At 25.2% G+C, this 22313-nt stretch overlaps 2 protein-coding genes across 2 annotated transcripts; one reads left to right on the top strand and one right to left on the bottom strand.

Moving 5' to 3' along the window:
• Positions 1-1410: 1410 nt before the first annotated feature.
• On the top strand, positions 1411-7685 carry Phum_PHUM307640 (AP-3 complex subunit beta-1, putative; the record flags this gene model as incomplete). The annotated part of the gene is made up of 16 exons (XM_002427217.1): positions 1411-1520; positions 2233-2479; positions 2678-2838; positions 2929-3178; positions 3288-3452; positions 3652-3804; positions 4117-4384; positions 4461-4681; positions 4784-5039; positions 5126-5347; positions 5825-6166; positions 6268-6445; positions 6686-6791; positions 6877-7157; positions 7232-7321; positions 7532-7685. 16 exons carry the CDS (start codon positions 1411-1413, stop codon positions 7683-7685), a joined length of 3204 nt encoding a protein of 1067 aa, XP_002427262.1.
• A 3672-nt stretch (positions 7686-11357) lies between these two features.
• On the bottom strand, positions 11358-17743 carry Phum_PHUM307630 (Small conductance calcium-activated potassium channel protein, putative; the record flags this gene model as incomplete). The annotated part of the gene is made up of 11 exons (XM_002427216.1): positions 11358-11667; positions 11785-11921; positions 12106-12175; positions 12317-12444; positions 12531-12641; positions 12913-13048; positions 13509-13779; positions 13848-13998; positions 16367-16462; positions 17041-17211; positions 17567-17743. 11 exons carry the CDS (start codon positions 17741-17743, stop codon positions 11358-11360), a joined length of 1758 nt encoding a protein of 585 aa, XP_002427261.1.
• Positions 17744-22313: the final 4570 nt, after the last annotated feature.

Below are 22313 nucleotides of genomic sequence, written 5' to 3'. Positions count from 1 at the left end.
AAAAAAAAAAATTTTCCCCCATAATTTTTATATGTGATCTTAAATTAGTTTAAAAAATAATTTTTAATTTTAAGATTTTATACTGATAACTGTTTGTCCGTATTTATTAATTAATTAAGGCTAAATGTATCACTTGTAAAATTGTTTTGCATTAATTTTTTTCTTTGTTCATTTTACATTTTTTTTTTTTTTCTCGTAACCAATGTATGAAAAAATATAAATACAGTTTGAACAAGTAAATGATAAATGTCATTCATATTTAAGTAATAATAAATCGAGTTTTTAAGGAAAATACAAAAAATTTTAAATTTTATACCGCTTTACGTCATCAGGGATATTGTAAAAGATTTCGTCAAATTTTTTTATTTTACGAGTCATCAATTTAAAATAAGTACCTGAAAAATATAAAATCACATTCGACAACGTTTAATGAGATCAACTAATATATTAAATTCGAATCAGAGGAAAATGGATATTATCTAACATTAACATAGCAAAAAATTAGAACAAAAGAAGTGGCTCAAATAATACAAATGACGTGACTGTATCAAAGAATTTTCAATTTAATCATGGCTGACTTAAGTTTATACACGTTAGCCATTTTCATTTTTCAAACATAAATATAAAACATATTTTATTAAATTGTATATAACTAGATAAGTTTCCCTAACTTTTTAATATTTTCAAAAATTTTTATTACGTAATTTCAATTTAAATTGTTTAAATTTTCTTATATACTCATTGTTAACAAAATAACACTTGAATGTGTCAAACACATTGACTTATCTAAATATTAATTTAATAAATTAAACAAACCACATCATTTAAATAAATTTTTTCCTTCAATCCTGCAATGAGAATGATCGTATTGTTTAATTTTTAATATTGGCATTTCATCATCAATTTAATAAATTAAATTTTTTCAAAAATTCGTATTTTGAATATCATGTAACTTCCTGAATATCATTTTTATTAAATTAATTTATTATTTTTTCAATATAAAAAAATATTTAGGTGCATTAAAGATAAAAATAACAAAAAAAAACCGCGATATGAATAATAAAATTAAATTATAAAATATAATAAAAATTAATAAAGAATTACTTTTAAAAATTAACAATTCTCAAATAAGTAAAATATTATCAAATTTGAAACTATTTAAATATTACAATATTAAACTAGAAAAATTTTTTTTAAAAAAATTTCTTCTACTCATTTTGCGGGTTAAAAAACTCACTACGACACTATTAACATAGATTTCTGCCACGTCTTATCTTGATGTATACTTTTGAACTATAATGTGAAATAAGTCCTACATATATATTTTTCTTTATTTCTTTTTTTTTTTTTTTTAATAAAAAGTTTCGTATAATCATTTGTATAGATGAAATATTTGTGACCCTCATCATTATGTCGAATAACAATGGTAATTCTTCTTGCAATGACCGTTCAATTGTGGCGGATTGCGAATATGCTGTTGATCCTGCATCAGGAGGTTTTTTTCATTCTGATTACAAAAAGTAAGACTATGAAATAGTAATAATAATTTTTGAAATTATTATTTAATGCAATCGTCCGCTTTTTATGTCATTTACCTGTAATATATATCTGAATAATAATAAGATTTTTAAAAGATGACCTTTTCCTTTTTAAAAATAAATAATTTTCAATAATGCAACCAGTTTTGTCAGTTAGTGTGAACTTTTAAAAGTGCAACTTTGCAATTAAAAAAAAAAAAAAAGATGGTCAAATTAGTAAAATTAACCAAATTTTACATATTTAAAGAAAAATTATTTCATGATAACTTAAATTTGTATCTTTTATTTAGGGACAAAGGTCAGTTCAAAATTTACTTTAATTAATAACTTTGTAAATATTAGATTTATTTCCTTTTCATTGAACATGTTGAAACTTCTATTAATTTCAATTGTGAACTGTGCTTTTACAACAGAAGTTTAATAATTTAAATAAAAATGCTTCTTTGTCCAGAAGAATGTCATCAATTTTTAGGACTGCCTTATTTCAATTATTTCCCTGATACTGATTATCAAGAATATGGACTGAATATAAGTGTTTCTAGCAATATTGATTTTTTCCAAAAAAATATTAAAAATTCCACTTGTCAAAGGTTTTTTTTTTTTATTACAGTATTTTGCTTGAATTTTACTTTTAATATTTGTGACAATGATGTATGAAAAAGTAAAAATTAACAGTTAAAATATAATATTTCAGACATGATGACTTGAAGCAAATGTTAGACGCTAACAAAGATGGCTTGAAATTAGAAGCTATGAAAAGAATTATAGGCATGATTGCCAAAGGTAGAGATGCTTCTGATTTATTTCCTGCTGTTGTTAAAAATGTGGTGTCTAAAAATCTGGAAGTTAAAAAATTAGTTTATGTTTATCTTGTTAGATATGCGGAGGAGCAACAAGATTTAGCTCTTTTGTCAATTTCTACATTTCAAAGAGCATTAAAGGTAATGTAATCATATTAATATTATAACTTTATCATTTAACTTTTTAAAATTGTCACATACACAATTAGTATAATCATATATAATTAAAATTTTAAAGGATTATTTAAAGGCAATGCTCTAATTGTTTTGAATAAAAGCATTAAATGAGAAATTAATGTCAGATTGAAAATGTAAATTACACAAAAATTTATAATTCAGGATCACAATCAGTTGATTCGAGCCAGTGCACTTAGGGTTTTGTCAAGTATTAGAGTTCCTATGATTGTACCTATTGTAATGTTAGCCATTAAGGATTCTGCTTGTGATATGTCACCATATGTCAGAAAAACTGCTGCTCATGCCATTCCTAAGTTGTTTAGGTAATATCCTTGTAATATTTTTTTCCCAAGTTATAATTTAATAATGTTTTGCTTTTTATGTTTAAGCATGCAAAAATTTTTTAATTTTAGACTTGATCCTGAACAGAAAGAAGATCTTGTGCAATTGATTGACAAGTTATTAGCTGATAAGACTACATTAGTGGTAGGATCTGCTGTAATGGCTTTTGAGGAAGTTTGCCCTGAAAGAATTGATTTGGTTCATAAAAATTACAGGAAGCTTTGTAACTTGTTAATCGATGTAGATGAATGGGGCCAAGTTGTTATTATGAATATGCTTACAAGATATGGAAGAACTCAGTTTATTGATCCCAACAATCATGTAAGAAAATAAAATTGAAACAATTTTTTTTGTATAATGAAAGTTGTCCAACAAAACTTGAGACATCTTATCAAGGTATATATTTTCTGTTTGCTTTAAAATAATTTAGAATGAAAACGAAGTGAAAACTCAGGCCTTGTGTGACGATTCAGAAAAATCAGAAGATGAAAGAAAACGTGATATGGAGCAAGGAAATAATATTTTACTTTTAGATCCGGATCACAGATTACTTTTGAAGCAAACTAAGCCTTTGTTGCAAAGTTGTAACGCGGCAGTGAGTCAATTTTTTTTTTTTTTTTTTCAATTATATATTTTAATGAAACATAAGTAAGAATTGAATGATGTTAAAGTTATGTGTACATTTTCAATTATTAAAAAACTTAATTTTTTAGTTTTCTTTTCACATCTGTAATAATATTTTTCATTTAATCTGTATTCTACGCGAGTCTGATTGATTATGGAATATATTTTAGGTAGTGATGGCTGTTGCGCAGCTTTATCATCACATTGCTCCAAAATCTGAAGTTTTGATAGTTGCTAAAGCTTTAATAAGATTATTACGATCACGACGGGAAGTTCAATCTGTGGTTCTTAATTGTATAGCCTCTCTATCCACACTCAGAAAGGTAAATATATATAAAATGAATTTATCAAAAATGATATAAATATTGAAATTTTTGTGACGGCTAGCAGTAAAATAAAATAAATAATTCATATACGTAAGAAAATGGATAATTATAACCTGAATTTAATAAATGAACTAGAAATGTATTATTATTATTGTTTCTTTTTAAGTATTTTTTTTATATAAAAGCACTATTTTTAATAGTTAGCATAATCAGTTGAAGGGTTTTAGACAAAACATAAACTTAATTAAAAACGTAAAACAAGAAATCGAATTTTTTTTAATTGATAAAAAATAAAATTACGTTTTTTAGGGTATGTTCGAACCTTTTCTTCAAAGTTTTTTTGTGCGAACCAATGATCCAACCCATATAAAATTATTGAAATTGGAAATTTTAACGAATTTGGGAAATGAAGTAAATATTGGTGTGATATTACGAGAATTTCAAACTTACATATCCAGCAATGATAAAATTTTTGTTGCTGCAGCAATACAAGCCATTGGCCGATGTGCGGCAGTAATTAAAGAAGTGACGGATACTTGTTTGGCTGGTTTGGTATCTTTGCTGTCAAATCGCGATGGTAAATTTTTAATAAATGATGAATAGCTATGTTCAATTTTAATATTATTATAATACTTTTTATTTTTTCGTAACAGAAAGTGTTGTGGCGGAAAGTGTGGTGGTTATTAAAAAACTATTTCAATCTCAACCTCACACGCACCAAGATATTATCAAACACATGGCCAAATTATTAGATCATATAACGATACCCCAAGCAAGAGCTTCTATAGTTTGGCTATTGGGAGAATATTGCGAAAGAATTCCAAAAATTGCTCCAGATGTGCTTAGAAAGATAGCCAAAACGTTTACTAATGAGGTTGTGTTATGAAACATTAATATTCATTCATAAATTTTTCTATAGTATATAAATAAATAACGTAATTTTATTTACACAAAAAATAATAATAATTTTTGATAGGAAGACATAGTTAAGCAGCAAGTATTAAATTTAGCAGTGAAATTGCACCTGACTAATTCTTCTCAAACCGCTGCCTTGTGCCAGTACGTATTTACTCTAGCTAGGTACGATCTGAATTACGACCTTAGAGACAGAGCAAGATTTCTCAAGTTGTTTATCATGTCACCCGTTTCGGAAAATTCAAAACTTGAAAAACAAGCAAAAAAAATATTTTTGGCGCCCAAGCCGGCTCCCGTTTTAGAATCGAAATTTAAAGGCAATAAATTTTTTTAATTTTAAACTTACGATAATTAGGCAACATTATTTAAAAATAAATTATTTTTAATGTTTTCTGTACGTTAGGAAGACAACGATTCCAGTTGGGATCTTTATCTCATTACATCGATTCCCGTGCTATAGGATATCACGACCTGCCATCATTTCCCGAAGTCGCGCCAGATCAAAGTGTTAGAAATGTAGAAATTACTATTGAAAATTCCGATCCGGGTAATCTTAAACACAAAACTAAAAAAATGGGAAAAAAAAAATCATTTTATTCGGAATCGGATCAAAATTCATCAGAAGGTTGGTTCATTTTTTAAAATATGTATGTTGTCGTAAAAAAAAAAAAAAAAAAAGTATTATTATAACCGCATTTACCTCACTTATGAGTGTTTTATAGTAATTCAAAACGCAACACAAATTTTATTTATTACTTGTTACTTTTAGTATCATTTAATATATTAAAAGCGATTTTTATAATAATTTTTTAGATTCATCCAACGAAGAAAGCAGTGAGAATAAAGAAGAATGCGATTTAAACAATGAACAAAGGGTGTCACGTAAAGAATCGCGAGATTATGATGACATTTTTCAAAGAAAACTTCAAAAGAAGAAAAATCTAACTAATAAGTTAAAACCTAATGTAAATATAATAATTAGTTTTTTTTTTTTTTATGAGCTTCGAATATCAACAAAATTATTTTTACAATTTACTCTATTAAAAAATGAAATTATCATGCTATATCATATTTAAATAGGTTCATAGTATTGATGATGAAGATTACGATTATGATGATGATGAGGAGGAGGAGGAGGATGATGATGATGATGATGACGATGATGATGATGAGGATGAGGATGATGAAGAAGATGATGATGATGAGGAGGATGAGGAGGAGGATGATGAAGATGAGGAGGAGGAGGACGATGACGATGACGATGAAGATGACGAAGGTGACGACTCCAGTGATGATGATGATAATGATGATGATGATAACGATGATGCTAGCGATAATGAAAATAATAAACGAAACAATTTTAATAACGATCAGAATTATAATAAATATTCTAATTTTGGTGATACCAAAACAAATTTAGATCTTTTATTGGAATTAAATGATGGTAGTAAATTTTTAATAACTAATAATTTTGAAATCTAATTAAAATGATGGATAAAAAGTTTTTCTAATATTATTATTATTTTTTTTTTTTTTTTTTTTAAGCTCTTCCTTCAACGGCTCCAGTATTAACTCCGTCCCTCGGAGGTTTTACTAATAACGCATCCTCAGTAAGTCACACTAAAGTTCAATCAATTGAAACTGTGGGACCCAGTTATGTATCTTATAAAGGAAAAGAATTAGTAAACAAATTAAATGGAGGAGGTTTAAGTGTGGAATATCGGTAAAAAATAATTTATTTAATTTTATTAAAAATTGTCGTTTTCAAAAATTAAGAACGTTAAGCGTTATATTTATTTATATTTTTTTTATTATAAGTGGCCAAATTTAATTTTTTTAGATTGAGACAACGCGAACGAATATCACTAAAATTTGTGATTTTATTTTATTTTTTTATTAAAATTAATAAACCCGTTTACACGAATCAATAACAGAAATAAAAATGAAATTTTTTGCCTTTCAGGTACACGCGATCTCCTCACCTATTTTCATACAAAATGATTTCAATCGAACTCACATTTATTAATCATGGACCAGATGACGTAACGGAAATTAAAATAGATTCAAAGGTACCGTATCTATATATATATATATATGAATACTGAATTCAAATGAATAGAAAAACGATAATTTTTTTTTTTTTTTTTTACGCAGGATTCTAATCAAGGGATCATAATTCACGGTTTCACTCCTATTTCGTGTCTTAAAGTTAATTCTAGGCAATCTGAATTGATAGGAGTTGATATAAACGATTCAACTCATCCCGTACATTTTACTATAAATACCGGCTCTGGAAGAAATATAAACGTTTCATTAAAAATTCCAATTGGAGAAATATTAAGGGCTGTTTCAATGCCGGAAACCTTATTTATTACCGAAAGAAATAAACTTCGTGGAATGAATGAACATTCGGTAGAAATTCCCGCGTCACAAGGGTAAGTTTTTTATGCCTTATTTCATAATGTGTGAAACGTATAAATGATTTTTTATAAATTTTATTTTGGTACAGATGCTGCGTGGAGTTAAAATCCGTTGCTCAAAAAGTATTAGAGTTCGTTAATGTTGGTTCCATTCCCTCAACCGAAGGAAATATATTAAGGTAAAAACTTTTTTACTTTAAACTCTAAACCTAAGCAAAGTAAAATGATATTAATTATAAAATAATGTCATTTTCCGCACAATCAATTCATTAAAATATTTAATACAAAAAAAAGAAGGAATATTGGAAATACAATTAAACACACACACACATATATATATAAATGCCATTTTTAAGAATTAATTTTGTTTTTTTTTTTTTAAATTTTAGGTTTGCCGGAGAGACGATATCGGCCAAATCATTAATTTTAATCACAATTAAACTCGAAGATTCTAAAATATTTATTTCAGTCAATTGTGAAAAAATGGTTATTGGATCTATCTTATTGAACGACATTAAACATTTATTAGAATCATTCAATTAATATTATATACATTCATATTATATTATTTGTTAAACGTAATATAAACAATAATAATAATTATCATACATTTTTTTTTTATTATTTTGCTTCAATTAAACTTGGATTTGTATAATTAAAATTTGACCCTCGACGAATTCGTTATTTTTCCCTCCCCTTCCCCCGGTTTTATCATTTCGGTTATTTATAATTGTTAGATTTTCGAGTTTTCAAATTTTTTTTTTATTGTCATTTGAATTACGTTTACATAAAATTACATTTCTCCCCCCCCCTGTCGAAATAAAAGAAACTAAATTTTATAGCCTTTAGTTTTTAGGGTTTTTTTTTTTTTTTTTTTAATCAAATAAGGAAAAACAAACGGACTCTACTTAAAATTAATAATTATTCAACATGATAATCGAATCTATTTTTGTATTATTATTCTAAAGTTATGTGATAAAAATTTTACTAAATAAATTATTTAACAACAATTATTAAATAATTGAAATGAAGTAATTTTTTCAATGTAATTCAGGTAAAATGTAACGATTCATAAAAATTCGTTTTTAGAAAAACAAAAAAAAAAATATATATAAAGACATTTCATAATTGTGTTGCATTGATTACATATCGATAAAAATTCTCAGAGAGTTTTTAAAAATGATTCAAACATTTATTTACGTGTTTATATTTTAGGAATCCTGGAATTTGATAATTTCAAAGCATCATCTAATAATTTTCATACGACACGTTTGGCGCGAAATTAAACAAAATAACAAAGAGGAACAACCGGTTGGCTTCCAAATAAATTTCATTGCTTAAATCAAACACATTTGTCACAAATGTAAAGCAGAATAAAATGATAATAAATAATAGGAAACAAGTTTTTTATCAATTTAATTAGTAAAACGTTTACGGTAATGGTTAGAATTAATCATGTAAATGCAAGTTTATATGTCTGTGTTTAATATCAAATTAAAGTCATAGATCACGACAAGATAATGTTTTCAGGAAATCAAAAGTAAGCGACGTTAAATAATTTTTTATTATATATATATATATATGTGTCTGTTTGTATTTTAAATATCACAATTTTAATTAATTCACTAAACGAAGCGTAAAAAAGCCTAAAATGTTTTTTTTTTGTTAATGTGTCATTTGTATTGTGTTAGATTTATTTTTTTTTTATTTACTTATTTGTTTAAATAATAAGAAATATATATATATATATATATATATATATATATATATATATATATATATATATTTCATCATTATTACTTTTTTATATTTTACTCTATTTATTTATTTATTTTTCAGAATTAATGACTCAGTTAAAATTATAAACTCGATAGAAGAAGGAAAATTTATTCTACTATTAAATAGGATAGCTCAATTTTTATCGGATGGAGTATTAATAAGACCATTTACTGATGTGGAAGAAGCTAAATTAGAAAATTCTTTGGAAATAACAAAAAAAGAAGTTTCAACAATTATAGAGGGAATAATTGAAATATTCAATGTTTGTGCTTACTATGTTGTTAAGCCCTCCATATTAAGCGAACAATTGGAAAAATGTTTGTCCTTAAATTCTAATAAAGCTGAGATATTTGTACAAGCATGGACAGCTTCTGCGAGAAACATTGTGAACAACTTTAAACATAAAACCTATTTTCCTCAGGTATTTTATTCAATAATGACTATCAATCTTTGCTTATTATTATTATTAATAAGATTCAATGAATCATGTAAATGAAAATTTAATTTTCATTATTTTTAGTTGAATCAAATCTCTTATGCTGTTTCTGTGGAAGCTGCTTCAAAATCCTCGGCTATTGAAAAATCTCCCAAAGCTAATTTACAACTGTCTCTAACATCATTAAACGAAAGAAAGGATTTAAATTTGGAATTCAATCATGAACAGTTATATGAATTTTATCAAAAATTGGATAAAATTCAAGAGCAATTAGATACATTCAGATAAAAATATATATAAAAATAATTTTTATCAAAAAATCACAAAAGGATAATATTTGAATAAATTTAAAAAAAAGTCATAATCTGCATGATTTTTTAGTTTACATTTCAGTTGAATGTGAATAAATCAGCATTTAAATATGGAATAAAGTTTGTAACAATGGTATTAATTATTAGTTAATATTTTATATCAAAAATTACATTATATCTTGTTGTTTAAGAATTTTATAAGAGTAATTTTTTTTCTTTGCTATGTTAAAATTCCAAGATCCGAATTGGAACCAGGGAAACGAAAAAATTACCCATATGTTTTTGTTAATGAACATATTTGAAAAAAAAAAAAAAAAGAAGGAACACGTTAACGAAGAGGACTTCATCAAAGTGTTTGATCCAGTAACAACATCCGACGGGTACTCTGGGCTGTAGGAAAATTTTTATATGACTCACAAAGAAAAAAAAACAACCAAACTCCAAACAAAATAATATTTTTAAAGAATGAGAGGTATACTACAGTAATAGAATAAACAGAATTTTAGCCTCGTCTCTTGAGCAAAATATAAAATTTCGCACCTAGACCTAAAAACAAGGAAAATATCAACTGTGACAAATTTCGAATTTTTCAATCAGAATTAAAAACTTTCGACCGGATGTCCGACATCGAATATAAAACATGAATGTTTAGAAAAAAAACATTAAAATCAAATAGACCGGAAGAAATGGTATACAACCACATTTAACGGGATTCTTCATTCACACAGTTTTGTACAACCAACAAATTCACAAGGACAAAAATGTGCCTCCCGACAAAACCGGATATTATCCTAAGGGAAAATTGTGTAAATTAATTGAAGTATCCGTACTTCCTAACGGGGGAACAAAAAAAAAAAAAATTAATAAATAAATAAAACTGATAATTAAGACCATCACCCACGCACCCGAGTTATATGAACTCTATATATATATATATATATATTTTTTTTTTCGAAATAAAAATTTTGTTTCTTTAATAGATGATTATTACGTTTGGGAATTCATTTTAAATTATTTACTTTATCATTTCATTTTCTAATTATAAAAACATGAAAATATTTTTTTACCCAATGGAAAATATAAATAAATATAATAAAATTTATATCATTTTAAAAACTATAGTAAAAAAAAAATTTATATATATATATATATATATTAATTTTATATTACTATATTATAAATGTTAGTATTGCCTATTTTAGTCATAATTTTAAAAAAATATTTTTATTAATATTAACAATGTGTTAAATACATATTTCATTTATTTAATTTTTAATGTGTGCGCGCTCATGCAATGATTAATTTGGGTTTTTTTTAATGAAACTAAAAATTAAAATAATAAGACTTATGTATTATTTCATGTAACGATGTATTAAATAAATCGCGCAATTTGTATGTGTATGTGTGTATGTGTGTGTGCATCCCATGCATGTAAGAACGTTATTTATGTATTTATTTTTTCCAGTGCTGTGATAAAAAAAAAAGATTAAGGGAGTGTTATTTGAATTTTGTATTTTTTTTAGTTTTACTAAACTATTATTATTATTTAAAAACGTTTTGAGCTTCTTTTTTTTTTTTTGTTTAAAGATCATATTTTTCGCCTCATATAAAAATTATTTTTATCGGCACAACAATATTTTACTCGAGTTCATTTAAAATTAATGGTAACAACCGTCAGGAAAGAAAATCTCAACTGGAATCCGGAATTTGTGTAGGCGAATGATTTCTAACGCTGACGGACGAAGAATTTGAAGTTGGCCAATGATAGTTGGTGCAACAGTTCGGCGGAACATTTTTGTTCTGCGTTTGCGGAGGAGACGGAATTTGACTCGGTGAAGGCATAAAATATAAAGTCGAAGGCGCCACGGGTCCTTTTGCACCACCACCACCGGAATTAATTATGTTAGCATTTGATTGTACCGGAGTTATAGAAGAAGCCGCATCCGGATGTAAAAAATTTCTACGGTTGTCCGATTTTTCAAAAAACTGTGTCAGGCATCTTAAAAATTTAAATCTTATCATCGAAGGAACGAACGTCTACGCACGCACACGCACACGCACACACACACACATACATATAAAGTTAATTTTTTTTTTGTTATTAGTTTAGACTTACCTTGAAATAAGGTCGGGTAAAAATTCTACTTTCTCATGTATGGCATTTAATTTGTCTTCCAAACTTGTGAGTCTTTCTTCTAATGTATCCTGTCGACTGCTCATATCCGAAACTATTTCATAAACGGAATTTTGAGTCTGTAAATAAAAAAAAATAAAAAAATCTTTTCAGATCATTTGATTGATTATGTATTATTTTTATCATGTATCGATTTTAATGAAAAATTAATTTTTTTTTTTTTTGTTAGACTAAGACTGGTAAAAGCTTTTTTTTTAAATATACAGAAAAATGCTAAAGATAACTTTGATTTTTATTTAATACCTTTGCCATATCAGTAACTGTATTAGCATTGTCCATGAGTTTTCTTTGATCCATTTTAACTTTTCTCAAGCTGTTGATAATTATTCAACATAAACCCCCCCACACCAAGAAAAAAAAAAAAGATAAAATAAAATAATATAAAATTAGTAAAAATTGACAGTCATCATATTTATTTTAATTAATTAATTAAATTTTTTTTAAAAAAACGTACGCATATATGGCAAGTAGGAACTTTCTCTGGTGAGTGCGAACCCGCCCGGGATTTACTCTCTTTACCAATCTCGTGTATTTGTATATAAGCCAAGTTTCCCTCAAAACGTTTGCCGCCGCATTCTTTAACTGAAATCACAATATTAAACAAAAGTTTTAAAAATTAAAATAATAAATAAAAATAAAATTATATATAGCGAAAAAAGGGAAATTACCCGTTTGGTGAGTTGAGTGTCCATCATGAAATTATGCACGTGTTTTTCAGCTCTTGTTAGTTCCATTTTACGTGACACGACGGCAACCAAAAGAGCTGTACAACCGGCACCCTAAAATATTATACTTATTATAATGTCTCGTGAAACAATAAAAAAAAAAAAAAAAAAAAACACTTATGAAAGCCTGAAAATAATTATTATCTAGAGAGAGTGAAAATTTGTAATAAAGCGAAAATATTAATTGAAATAAATAAAAATAAAATTTGGTTGTTAGATTATTGTTGTTGTATTATTATTGTTTTTTTATTTCAATTCAAAAATAAATAAAATTATATCACAATCAATGGATAATGGATTTATTTAAATTAAAAAAACTACGAACCATCATTCCCGTGCTAACTGCTATTCCTCGTCCGCAATATGTGTTTGGCACAATATCCCCGAATCCCACGCTGAGAAATGTTATTGCTATTAGCCACATGGCATTTAAAAGGTTTGCATGTTCCTCATCGTGAAATCTAAAAAAAAAATAACTTATTTTATTAGCAGTCATTAATATTACAAAAAAAAGCAGTAACCACACAAAGCGATTAAGTTATTTAAAAATTAATTTAAATGTCATTTTATTATTTACGACCGAAAGATTTATTTATAAATAATTAAAATCCAAAAAAAAAAAAAAAAACTTTATTATTTTTATATATATCCACATGGCAGAGAAAATTTTTTCTTTTTTTTTTTTTATATTCATAATAAAAAATGGGACATCATCTTAAGGCATAAATACAGTTTTCCTTTTTTCATATTGGTGGGAAAAAAAAAAAACTTTTCAATAAATTTTATGATTCCATTCGAAACGAATGGAAAAATAATATTTTCCTGTAATTTTTTCATTTTTCATTTAAATCTTGGATTGATATTTGTGTGTGTGTGTGTGTGTGTGTGATTCGACGTATGTGAGTATACGGAAATGATTACCTCTCGCATTGCCTGAGTGTCCAACTGGCGATGATCCATAGGGAAACCATAAAGACAAGTAAAACAGTTCCCGGACAAATCGTCATTAATGTTTTAAGTACAAATCTTGTGTTGAAAGTTATTCTATTTAATGCTCCGATACTCCTTGAAGAGGCATCCGTGAAAAGTTTCGAATGTAAAAGCATTACTCTACAAATGAGGTAAAGGCGAAAAAACATTGGCAATGAAAGAGTGACGTCGTATGGAACCCATCTGGATCCTATATCGCCACCTGAATAAATGTACATATCATTTATTTATTATTATTATTACTACTACTATAAATAATATAATATTTACCTTTGTTGGCTAATTTTGTGGTCCACAAGAAATAATACTGTCCCGGTATCGGATGTACTGCGCATATAATTAATTCTATTGATATTTGAAATATTCTTTGCCAGGTCATTGCAATTCTCCAATCGTCTGCACAATTATCAATCATGAATAACTGAAATTATAAAATTAAATTAATTTTAAACGAAAATTCTCGATAGAATGATTAGTAGTAACTTTATGCGATTATAATAACTCCAGCCGACATTACTATTTTTTTAGTTTTTCACAAGAAAATCTTAAAGTTTGTCAGAATTTTTTATCATTTTAATTTTATTTTTTATCCTGGATTCGATTTTCAAGGAATGGACGCTCGAAGGGATTTCCATTATCATTTTTTTCTTATTTTCAATTTCAATAAATTTTCTTTTTTCGAATTTCCAATAAATCGATGGTTGTAACAGCTTTCGGATTCTTTAAAACTTAAACCACAATATTTCCGTTATTTCAATTTTATGATTTTTTTTTTTTGTTTTCCGCGGGTGCAAAACTCACATGAATTTTTTTTATTTTTATAATTCGTGCCTTTTTTCAATATTATTGTGTGTCTAATGATGATGATGGTTGATTTGTTTGTTGGACACGTAACCGACAATCGATTGTTTTAGACATGTGTGACAAACAAATTCGTATTTTTTTCGAAAAAAAAAAAAAAATCCTGATCCTGTGTACCGTTTTTTGTTTTAATTTCCTTTTTTTTACCGACATCAGGACCATCCATTTTTTTTTTTTTTTTTCTATTTCTCCAATTGACAACAAGAACGCCGTCCATCAATATTTTCATTCGGATCTAAAGCATCAATTATTTACTCTTTAAATTTTTTATGTTAAAGGAAAATTTCCTTTTTTTATTTATTCACTCACAATATTCGTTTTATATCTTTCAATAAGGTCGGATGAACATTTTTTAAGCCTCGAAATAATTTTTTATACCATTACCATTATTATTTTACAATTTTATCGGTAAAAAAAAAAAAAATCTCAAGCGTGTGTTACATTTATCATATTGAATAAAAAAAAAAAAAATGATTGAATTTAATTTTTTTCCATTTTTCAATATCACTAAAAGAGGACAATAAATACTTTTTTTAAAACTCTTGATTAACGCCATCGTCTTTAAATTCATGTAATTAGTTTTAAAAAAAAAAACCGACATATTTTTATAAAAAATTCCGTTTTAAAAAATAATAATTATTTTAACGAAATTTCGCTTCTACGATTTAAAATTTAATTTTTTCTTTTTACAATTAATAACTGTTTATGTATTTTATTTTTTTAATAATATTTGTTACCATGTAATTAAACAGTGAATCGAGTTTTAAGGATTGTGATAAATAAAATAAATTCAAGAAAAAAAAAAAAAACCCCGAGAGGAAGAAAAAAAAAAGGAAAAAAATATTTAACTTTTAATGGCCTCACTCTCGTATTTAATTTTTTTTTTTTTTTCCTTTTTAATTTCCATTTACATTAAAATTTAAATAACTTTTCTTTTTTTTTTTTTTTTTTTTTTCTTTCCCATTGTTTCCGGAAAATAAAACAAGTAAGTTTTACAACTTTTCATTTTAATAATTAAAAAAAAAAAAAAAAAGGGCGAAAATTTTTTTTTCTTTTTTATGCTTTGTTAAAGATTTATTTGACTTTGTATACAAAAAAATAAAAAGGGGTGGAAGGTGGGGGGGGGGAGAGAAATTTAAATTATTATTATTGACATTGATATTTGTTGTTAATGCTTATGATTCAAAAATTCAAATAATAAAAATCAATAAAATTTATTCAATTGTAAATTTTTTTTTATTAACTAAAACACACGCACAACAAAATGCGGGAAAATTTTTTTTTTTTTTTTTTTCATTTTCATTTAATCACAAATAGTTTCGGGGCAAAATATTTTATTACTTTTATGTACGTGCGTGCGAACGTGCGTGCGTGCATCCATGTTTTTACCTGGTTTAATTATTTTTATCAATTTTGCATAAAAAAAAAAAAAAAATTTTTTTGAAAGAGTATTTAAAAAAAAAAACCATTTTTATAAAAGTAATTATTTAATGGACTTCATTTATTCTTATTTACTTGAAAAAAAAAAATGTAAAAATATATGTAAATTACGACGCATTCGAACGCCCAGTAATTACAAGTGAAAATTCATCTTTTTTGTTTTTTTTTTACTGAAAATACCGTAAATACTATAAATTCCTTAAATTAATAATATTTTAATTGGGCGTTGCAAACTATGATCAATAATCTAATTTCTATTGGTGTCCCCATGCATTTTGAACATTAAATAAAATATTATTAATAATAATTTAGTAGAATAACTACTCATGAGTTTGAAATGAAAAAAAGAAGAAAAATTTTAATTTCAAAAACACAAAAAACAAATATTTCTTTTTATTTTAACTTTAAATGAAAAATCTAAATAAAAAATTAAAAGTAAAAATTTTAATAACGTGAATATTAATAAATAAATAAATAAATAAATTTACCTGTACTTCAAGTGCATGGTAAGTCACAATCAATCCAAGTAAAATCACAGTTGATACAGAAATAAGAGTTTTGAGTGCGGTGGAATAAAATGAGGCCTGAAAAACAATAATAATATTTATTTATATTTCATTTTAAAATAATCAATTATTTAATAATTATTTTCCCTCTCCCCCCCCTCCAGAATCGAAACGAATCACTTATGTGGTTAAAATTTTCATTTTAACGACGAGTTTGGCATGTGGATTTAAAAATCTTAACTTTTTTTACTCAATAAAGTTTTTATTTTATTTATATCCCAACTAATTTAAAATTTACGAATAATTTTCTAAATGCACACGATATATATATGTATGTTTCTTATTCCAAAATGGCGGCTAATAAAAAAAAAAAAAAAACAAGCATAAAATTTTTAATTCCAAACAAAAAAAATCAATCATTATTATTATTATTTTATTTTCTTTTGGATAATTGAAAAAACAAACTTTTTTCGATAGTTTGATTGTTTTTTTTTTTTTTTTGTTAAGAAAATTCGATATCGATCCTTTAACAATCTCGACAACTGTATGTGTGTGTGTGTGTGTGTGTGTGTGTGTGTGTGTGTTATTAACGATTTAACTATTAATAAAAAGAATTTTCCTTTTTTTTTTTTTTAAAAAAAAATCTTATATTATACCTTTGTGTATACACCTGCACTGGATAGTTCGTTTTCCATTACCATGACGATAATGCCAAACATTCCGATAACTAATGCATAATCGCTTATTCTTTTTCTTTTTTCAAAAAGTGCTTTTTTTTGTCCTAACCTGTAGCCTACATTGGGTTTATGTTTTCTTCCTGGACTTCCCTGAATAAAATTTTACTATTTAAATAAAATATTTTCATTTGTACTCCGCGAACGTTCTCTCATTTCAATCACACATTAAAAAAAAAAAAATTTCTTTTTTTCTCATCATATTGTTTCGATAGTAAAAAAAAGAAATTACACGTAAATAAAAATTTCTTTATTAGCTTCTTTTTTTTTCTTTTTTTTTTAATAAAAGAAAAAAAAACAAGTAAAAACGTATAATTTTACATTTGAAATTCAAAATGAAAAAAAAAAAATAAATAAATTTGTAATAATAATACACGAACCCCTGTGTTGAGTTATAAAATATTAAAATCATAGTATGAGAATGAAAAAAAAAAATTTTTTTTTTTACCTTTCCTTGCATGTTTCCTCGGTCTTCTGCATATTTTGGATAGTCGGAATGAACACCTACTAATGCGATACCGGCATCTTCTCCTCCGACGCTACCCTCTCGACCAGGCGGACCTTTCATGGTCGCCGGGATCGAGAGCGTGGAAACAGGCTTTCGAAGCTGAAACAATGAACACATTTTGTTATTATAAGAGTGTGAACGCACAATTATTTATTCCCTTTTAATTAAAATTTTAAAAAATCAGGTATATGGTTAAATCATCAATATCACTGTCAAATGATAATAATAATAATGCACTAATACCGATAAAAAAAAAAAAATTTTAATTGACTTTTTTAAAATTGCAAATAAGAGAGCATTTATAATATTATTAATACAATTACGTTAAAGTTAATTCATTTATTAATAAATAAATCTTTATATGTAAAAAAAAAAAAAAAAAACGTCAACGTAGCAAAAATTAATTTACTTAAATCTATATATTTTATCCCTTTAACTTAATTGACATATATATTTTTTTTTAAGCCTTATTTTTATTAATTAATAAAAATGGTATTAAAAAAAAATAATAATTTATGTCATTATTATCGGTCGCTAATCGGAATTAATACTTATTTAAACTTCGTTATCGATTTTAATAAACACGTGTTCAAACCGTTTTTTTTAATACTTTTTCGTTATTAAAATTTTATTTATTTTATAATATACGTACGCACTTACACGCAGGTATTTGCGTATGCTTACGTTTAAAAGTAAAAAAAAAAATATTTCGTTAATACGTGCAAAAAACCCTTTTAATGTTAATTTCGTGTGAAAAATTTTCGTTGGAATGTTTTTGTCAGGTAAAAAAAACATTCCTTACTTACTCAAAAAGGTATAAATAAATTTAATTATAAATTTATGACGTAAATTTACTGAATTTTTATCATTTTATTAAATATATTTTCCAAGTGGAAAAACCACCGTCATTTATCCGAATTTTAACATTTGTAGAGCGTTAAAAAAAGAAAAGAAATTTCATCGCGAATGATGTGATTCGTTAATTAAATTCTTCATTCATTTATTATTATTATTATAAAAAAAAAAATTTTATAAATTTGCTCCCGGAAAACTTACCTTACTAAATAATCATAACGTATACATTCGAACAATAATTTTTTTTTTTAAATATTAATAATAATAACACGGATAATTACTCTTGTTTTTTTTTTCTGAAATGAATGATAAATAATTAATAGCGTGGGGGGGGGTTAATGGAAAAAAGGAAAAATGATTATTTATTACCTTTAATGGTATCCTCTTGATGTAGCAGATTAGCATCGACCAATAATTACGATGTTATTAATTTATTAACTTTCCACTATCTGTCTATTAATGAATTATTTCCGTGAATGTTTTTTTTAGGATTTTTAATCATCCTCGACTTAATAACAATTGATAATAATACTATTATTAATTTTTTCATCATATTATTCTTTATTATTACGTTTTAATAATAAATTCCTTCCTCCTATTTTCTTTTATTTATTACGCGTATTTCTATGTAACGGACTAATTTTTCAATAAATAAATAAATTTTTTTAAAAAACTAAATATTAATAGAATTACCAACAAATTTTATTCATTGTTTTATTTAACCGTAAAGTACGTAACTTTTAACAAAAAAAAATTTTTTTAAAACGAGTATGAATGGGTGAAAGAGAAAGAGAGACAAAATAATAATGATAATGATAACAATTTCTTTTTTCTTTTTTTTTGTTAATTAAATCAATAAGTTTTCAATTACCAACTCACTATATAATTCTGATTTTTCGATTGCAATACTAATAATAATAATAATTGATCTAAAAGGCTAAAATGCATATTAAATTATTTGCCTGCATGCTTGCACGAATGAAACTAAATTAAATGATTATTAATAATAGCAGATTTTTTTTTCAAGCACACTAAAGTCACGATATATATGTATGATATCTTATATATATATGTAAAACTAAAAAAAAATCTCCTAAATAATTAATAAAAGAGCCATTTTTAAAAAAAAAACCATCTATTAACTAGTAATAAAATACGACGTCTAATTCAAATGTTTTTTTTTAAATGTAAACCGTAGCCTAATCGTTAAATAATAATAATAAATAAATAAATAAAATTTTAAACCATTAAAAAAAAAAAAAAAACTAAGAAAAGCAATTTAAAATAAAAATTTTCGCGAGCAGAATAAAATACGTTATTTATGTATATGTTTACATTTGTTTAAAAAAATTCATTCAACTTAATAATAATAATAATAATTATTATTATTATTAATATTTAATAAAAGCGATAAAAATAAGCGAGAGCATCATGGTGAAAAAAAATAATTCACCTGTTTTATTATATGAGGACAAAGATCGCCTGCCCTTTGAACGTTGACAGAAGGTTTAAGATTTTCACCAAAATTTAATAAGAACCTGAACGAAAAAACATAATTAAAAAAAACATGATGACATTATAAACCCTTTCAAATATATCAATTTAAGGCACCACATTTTTATTTATAAACCAATGACAATTACTATAACCTCTCACAAAAAGGTTTGTAATACAAACTGGAAAATGTTTCTTTTTCTCAACGGAAACAATCATTAAAAATTGTTTTTCTTTTTCTTTTCTTTTACAGAAACGCTTTTAATTTAATTCATTCTTTTTTTTTTTTTTTTACATAATTTACTTTTCTTTTCTTTAACGATATTCCATCAAAGAAATAAAAAATTAAAATATTCTTTATGTTAAAGAAAAAAAAAAAAAAAACCGTTAATTATTTATATAGGCCATTCGCCGCCATTCTGTATAAGAAAAACCGAAACGTTAAAATTAACAAACAAAAAAATAATGAAAAATTTAAAATTTTTCTTTTATTTTTATTTTTAAATAAATAAGACATATTAATATATATTATCGTCATTATTATTATTATTATTATAGATATAATCACGATTATCGTCCATGAATTTAAAATCGGTTCATTTTTTTTTTATTATTTAATTCAACTGTATAATAATTTGTCACTCACTTTTATTAAATTCACTTAAATTGATTTTTTAGTAATTTTTTATTAACCGACTCGTGAAAGTTTTGATACATTTATGTACATATATACATATATATTTTTTTTTTTTTTGTTATCTTGGACATAATCCGAAAATTGGGCGATTCCCCAGTGTCAGTCAGTCAGTCAGTTAGTTGGTTGTATTGAATGTGCGCGATTATTCAAAGCATGCGCCTAACATGTCCCGCTTCGGACACAATTTTTAACTTTTAACAAAAAAAAAAAAAAAACCTTTTACGTCGTCGTTTCACGTCACATTTCTACACGTTACGTTTTTTTTTTTTTTTTTTTTTTTTTAATATTTTTCACAATAAAAAAAAAAAAAAAAGAAAAGCAAAAGGTAGCATTCTAAGGATTATTGCCCAAAAAAAAAACATAATAATAATAATAATAATAATAAAGGAAATTACGAGGCAATAATTTTTTACTTAAAATTAATTATTAAAAGTACATACGAACGCTTTTTTTTAAATGAATAAAGTTGTTACAAAAAAAAAAAAAAAATGTAAACTAAGAATAAAGCAAACAATAAATGACATGAAAAAAAAAAAAAAAAATGAAAAATTTAATTTCCCATCTTTCCCCAATTCAAATAAATTATTTTTTCTTTTCTCGAATATTTAAATATTAATGGGGGGGGGAGGGTAAAAAAAAAAAAAAAAAAAAAAAACAGAGAAAATTTTGTTGCTTTCGCAACTGTTATCGATGATGCCCATTTTTCTTTTTTAATATTTAATAAATGGAAAAATTTTGTTAACTATAATTAAATTATACTTATTAACAAAAAAAATATTTATTCCGGAAATATTAAAATAAATCTTGATATTTATTAATTCGAAGCATTTGATGATTGTTGCAAAAAACAAAAACAAATGACGATGAATAAAAAAATTTTTTTTTTTTTTTTTGCAATTTATATAAAAATAAAATAAAAAAGTAAACAAATAATTTTTTTTTTTTTCAACAGCGGCGAAATAAAAAATATTTTGAATACGCAAATAATAAGTACAAACCTTGAATTTTGTTATACGGATTTTTTTTTCTTAAAATTATTATTATTATTCAATAACAGCGCTTATAATTGAAAAAAAAAGGAACTAATGCAAAAAAAAGCGGTGAACTAAATTTCCAATTAAAAATAAATGAAAACTAAATAAATAAATAAAAATAAATAGCGAAACGGTCATAATAATAATAAACTGTGTTTACTAAAATAATAATAATAATATATATATCTACTGAATTTATAAAATATGGAGGTACGAGTACCGTTTTGACGTAGGCGGCAGTTTCGCTGGCAGCATCGGTGAAGGCTCTCTTAAGCTTCAACTTGCGGCTCTGGGCCAACGTTTTAGGACACAACAACACTTCCTGCGGGTAGTACAGGTACACCATCGTTAGATTATTATTTTTTTTTTATCCTTTCTCTCCCCCCATCCCACCCCCAACCCCCCGTTATTTTTAAATATTTGTTATGTTAAATAATTCAAAACCAAGAGAAAGGTAAAAAATTGTTTTTTTTTTTTTTTTTACTCGTTTAAAACGAGAATCAAAATAATAATAATAATAATAATAATATATATATTGTTATGATTCCATCTTTAATTTATTTATTTTTTGATGTTCAAATATAATCGAAGGTTCTAGAAAGTCTTT

The sequence above is a fragment of the Pediculus humanus genome, genomic scaffold, assembly GCF_000006295.1.
Source record: "Pediculus humanus corporis 1103172107707 genomic scaffold, whole genome shotgun sequence".
Taxonomy (NCBI): Eukaryota; Metazoa; Arthropoda; class Insecta; order Psocodea; family Pediculidae; genus Pediculus; species Pediculus humanus.
Note: the sequence above shows the minus strand (reverse complement) of the source record. Positions and strands in the feature narration are given on the sequence as shown.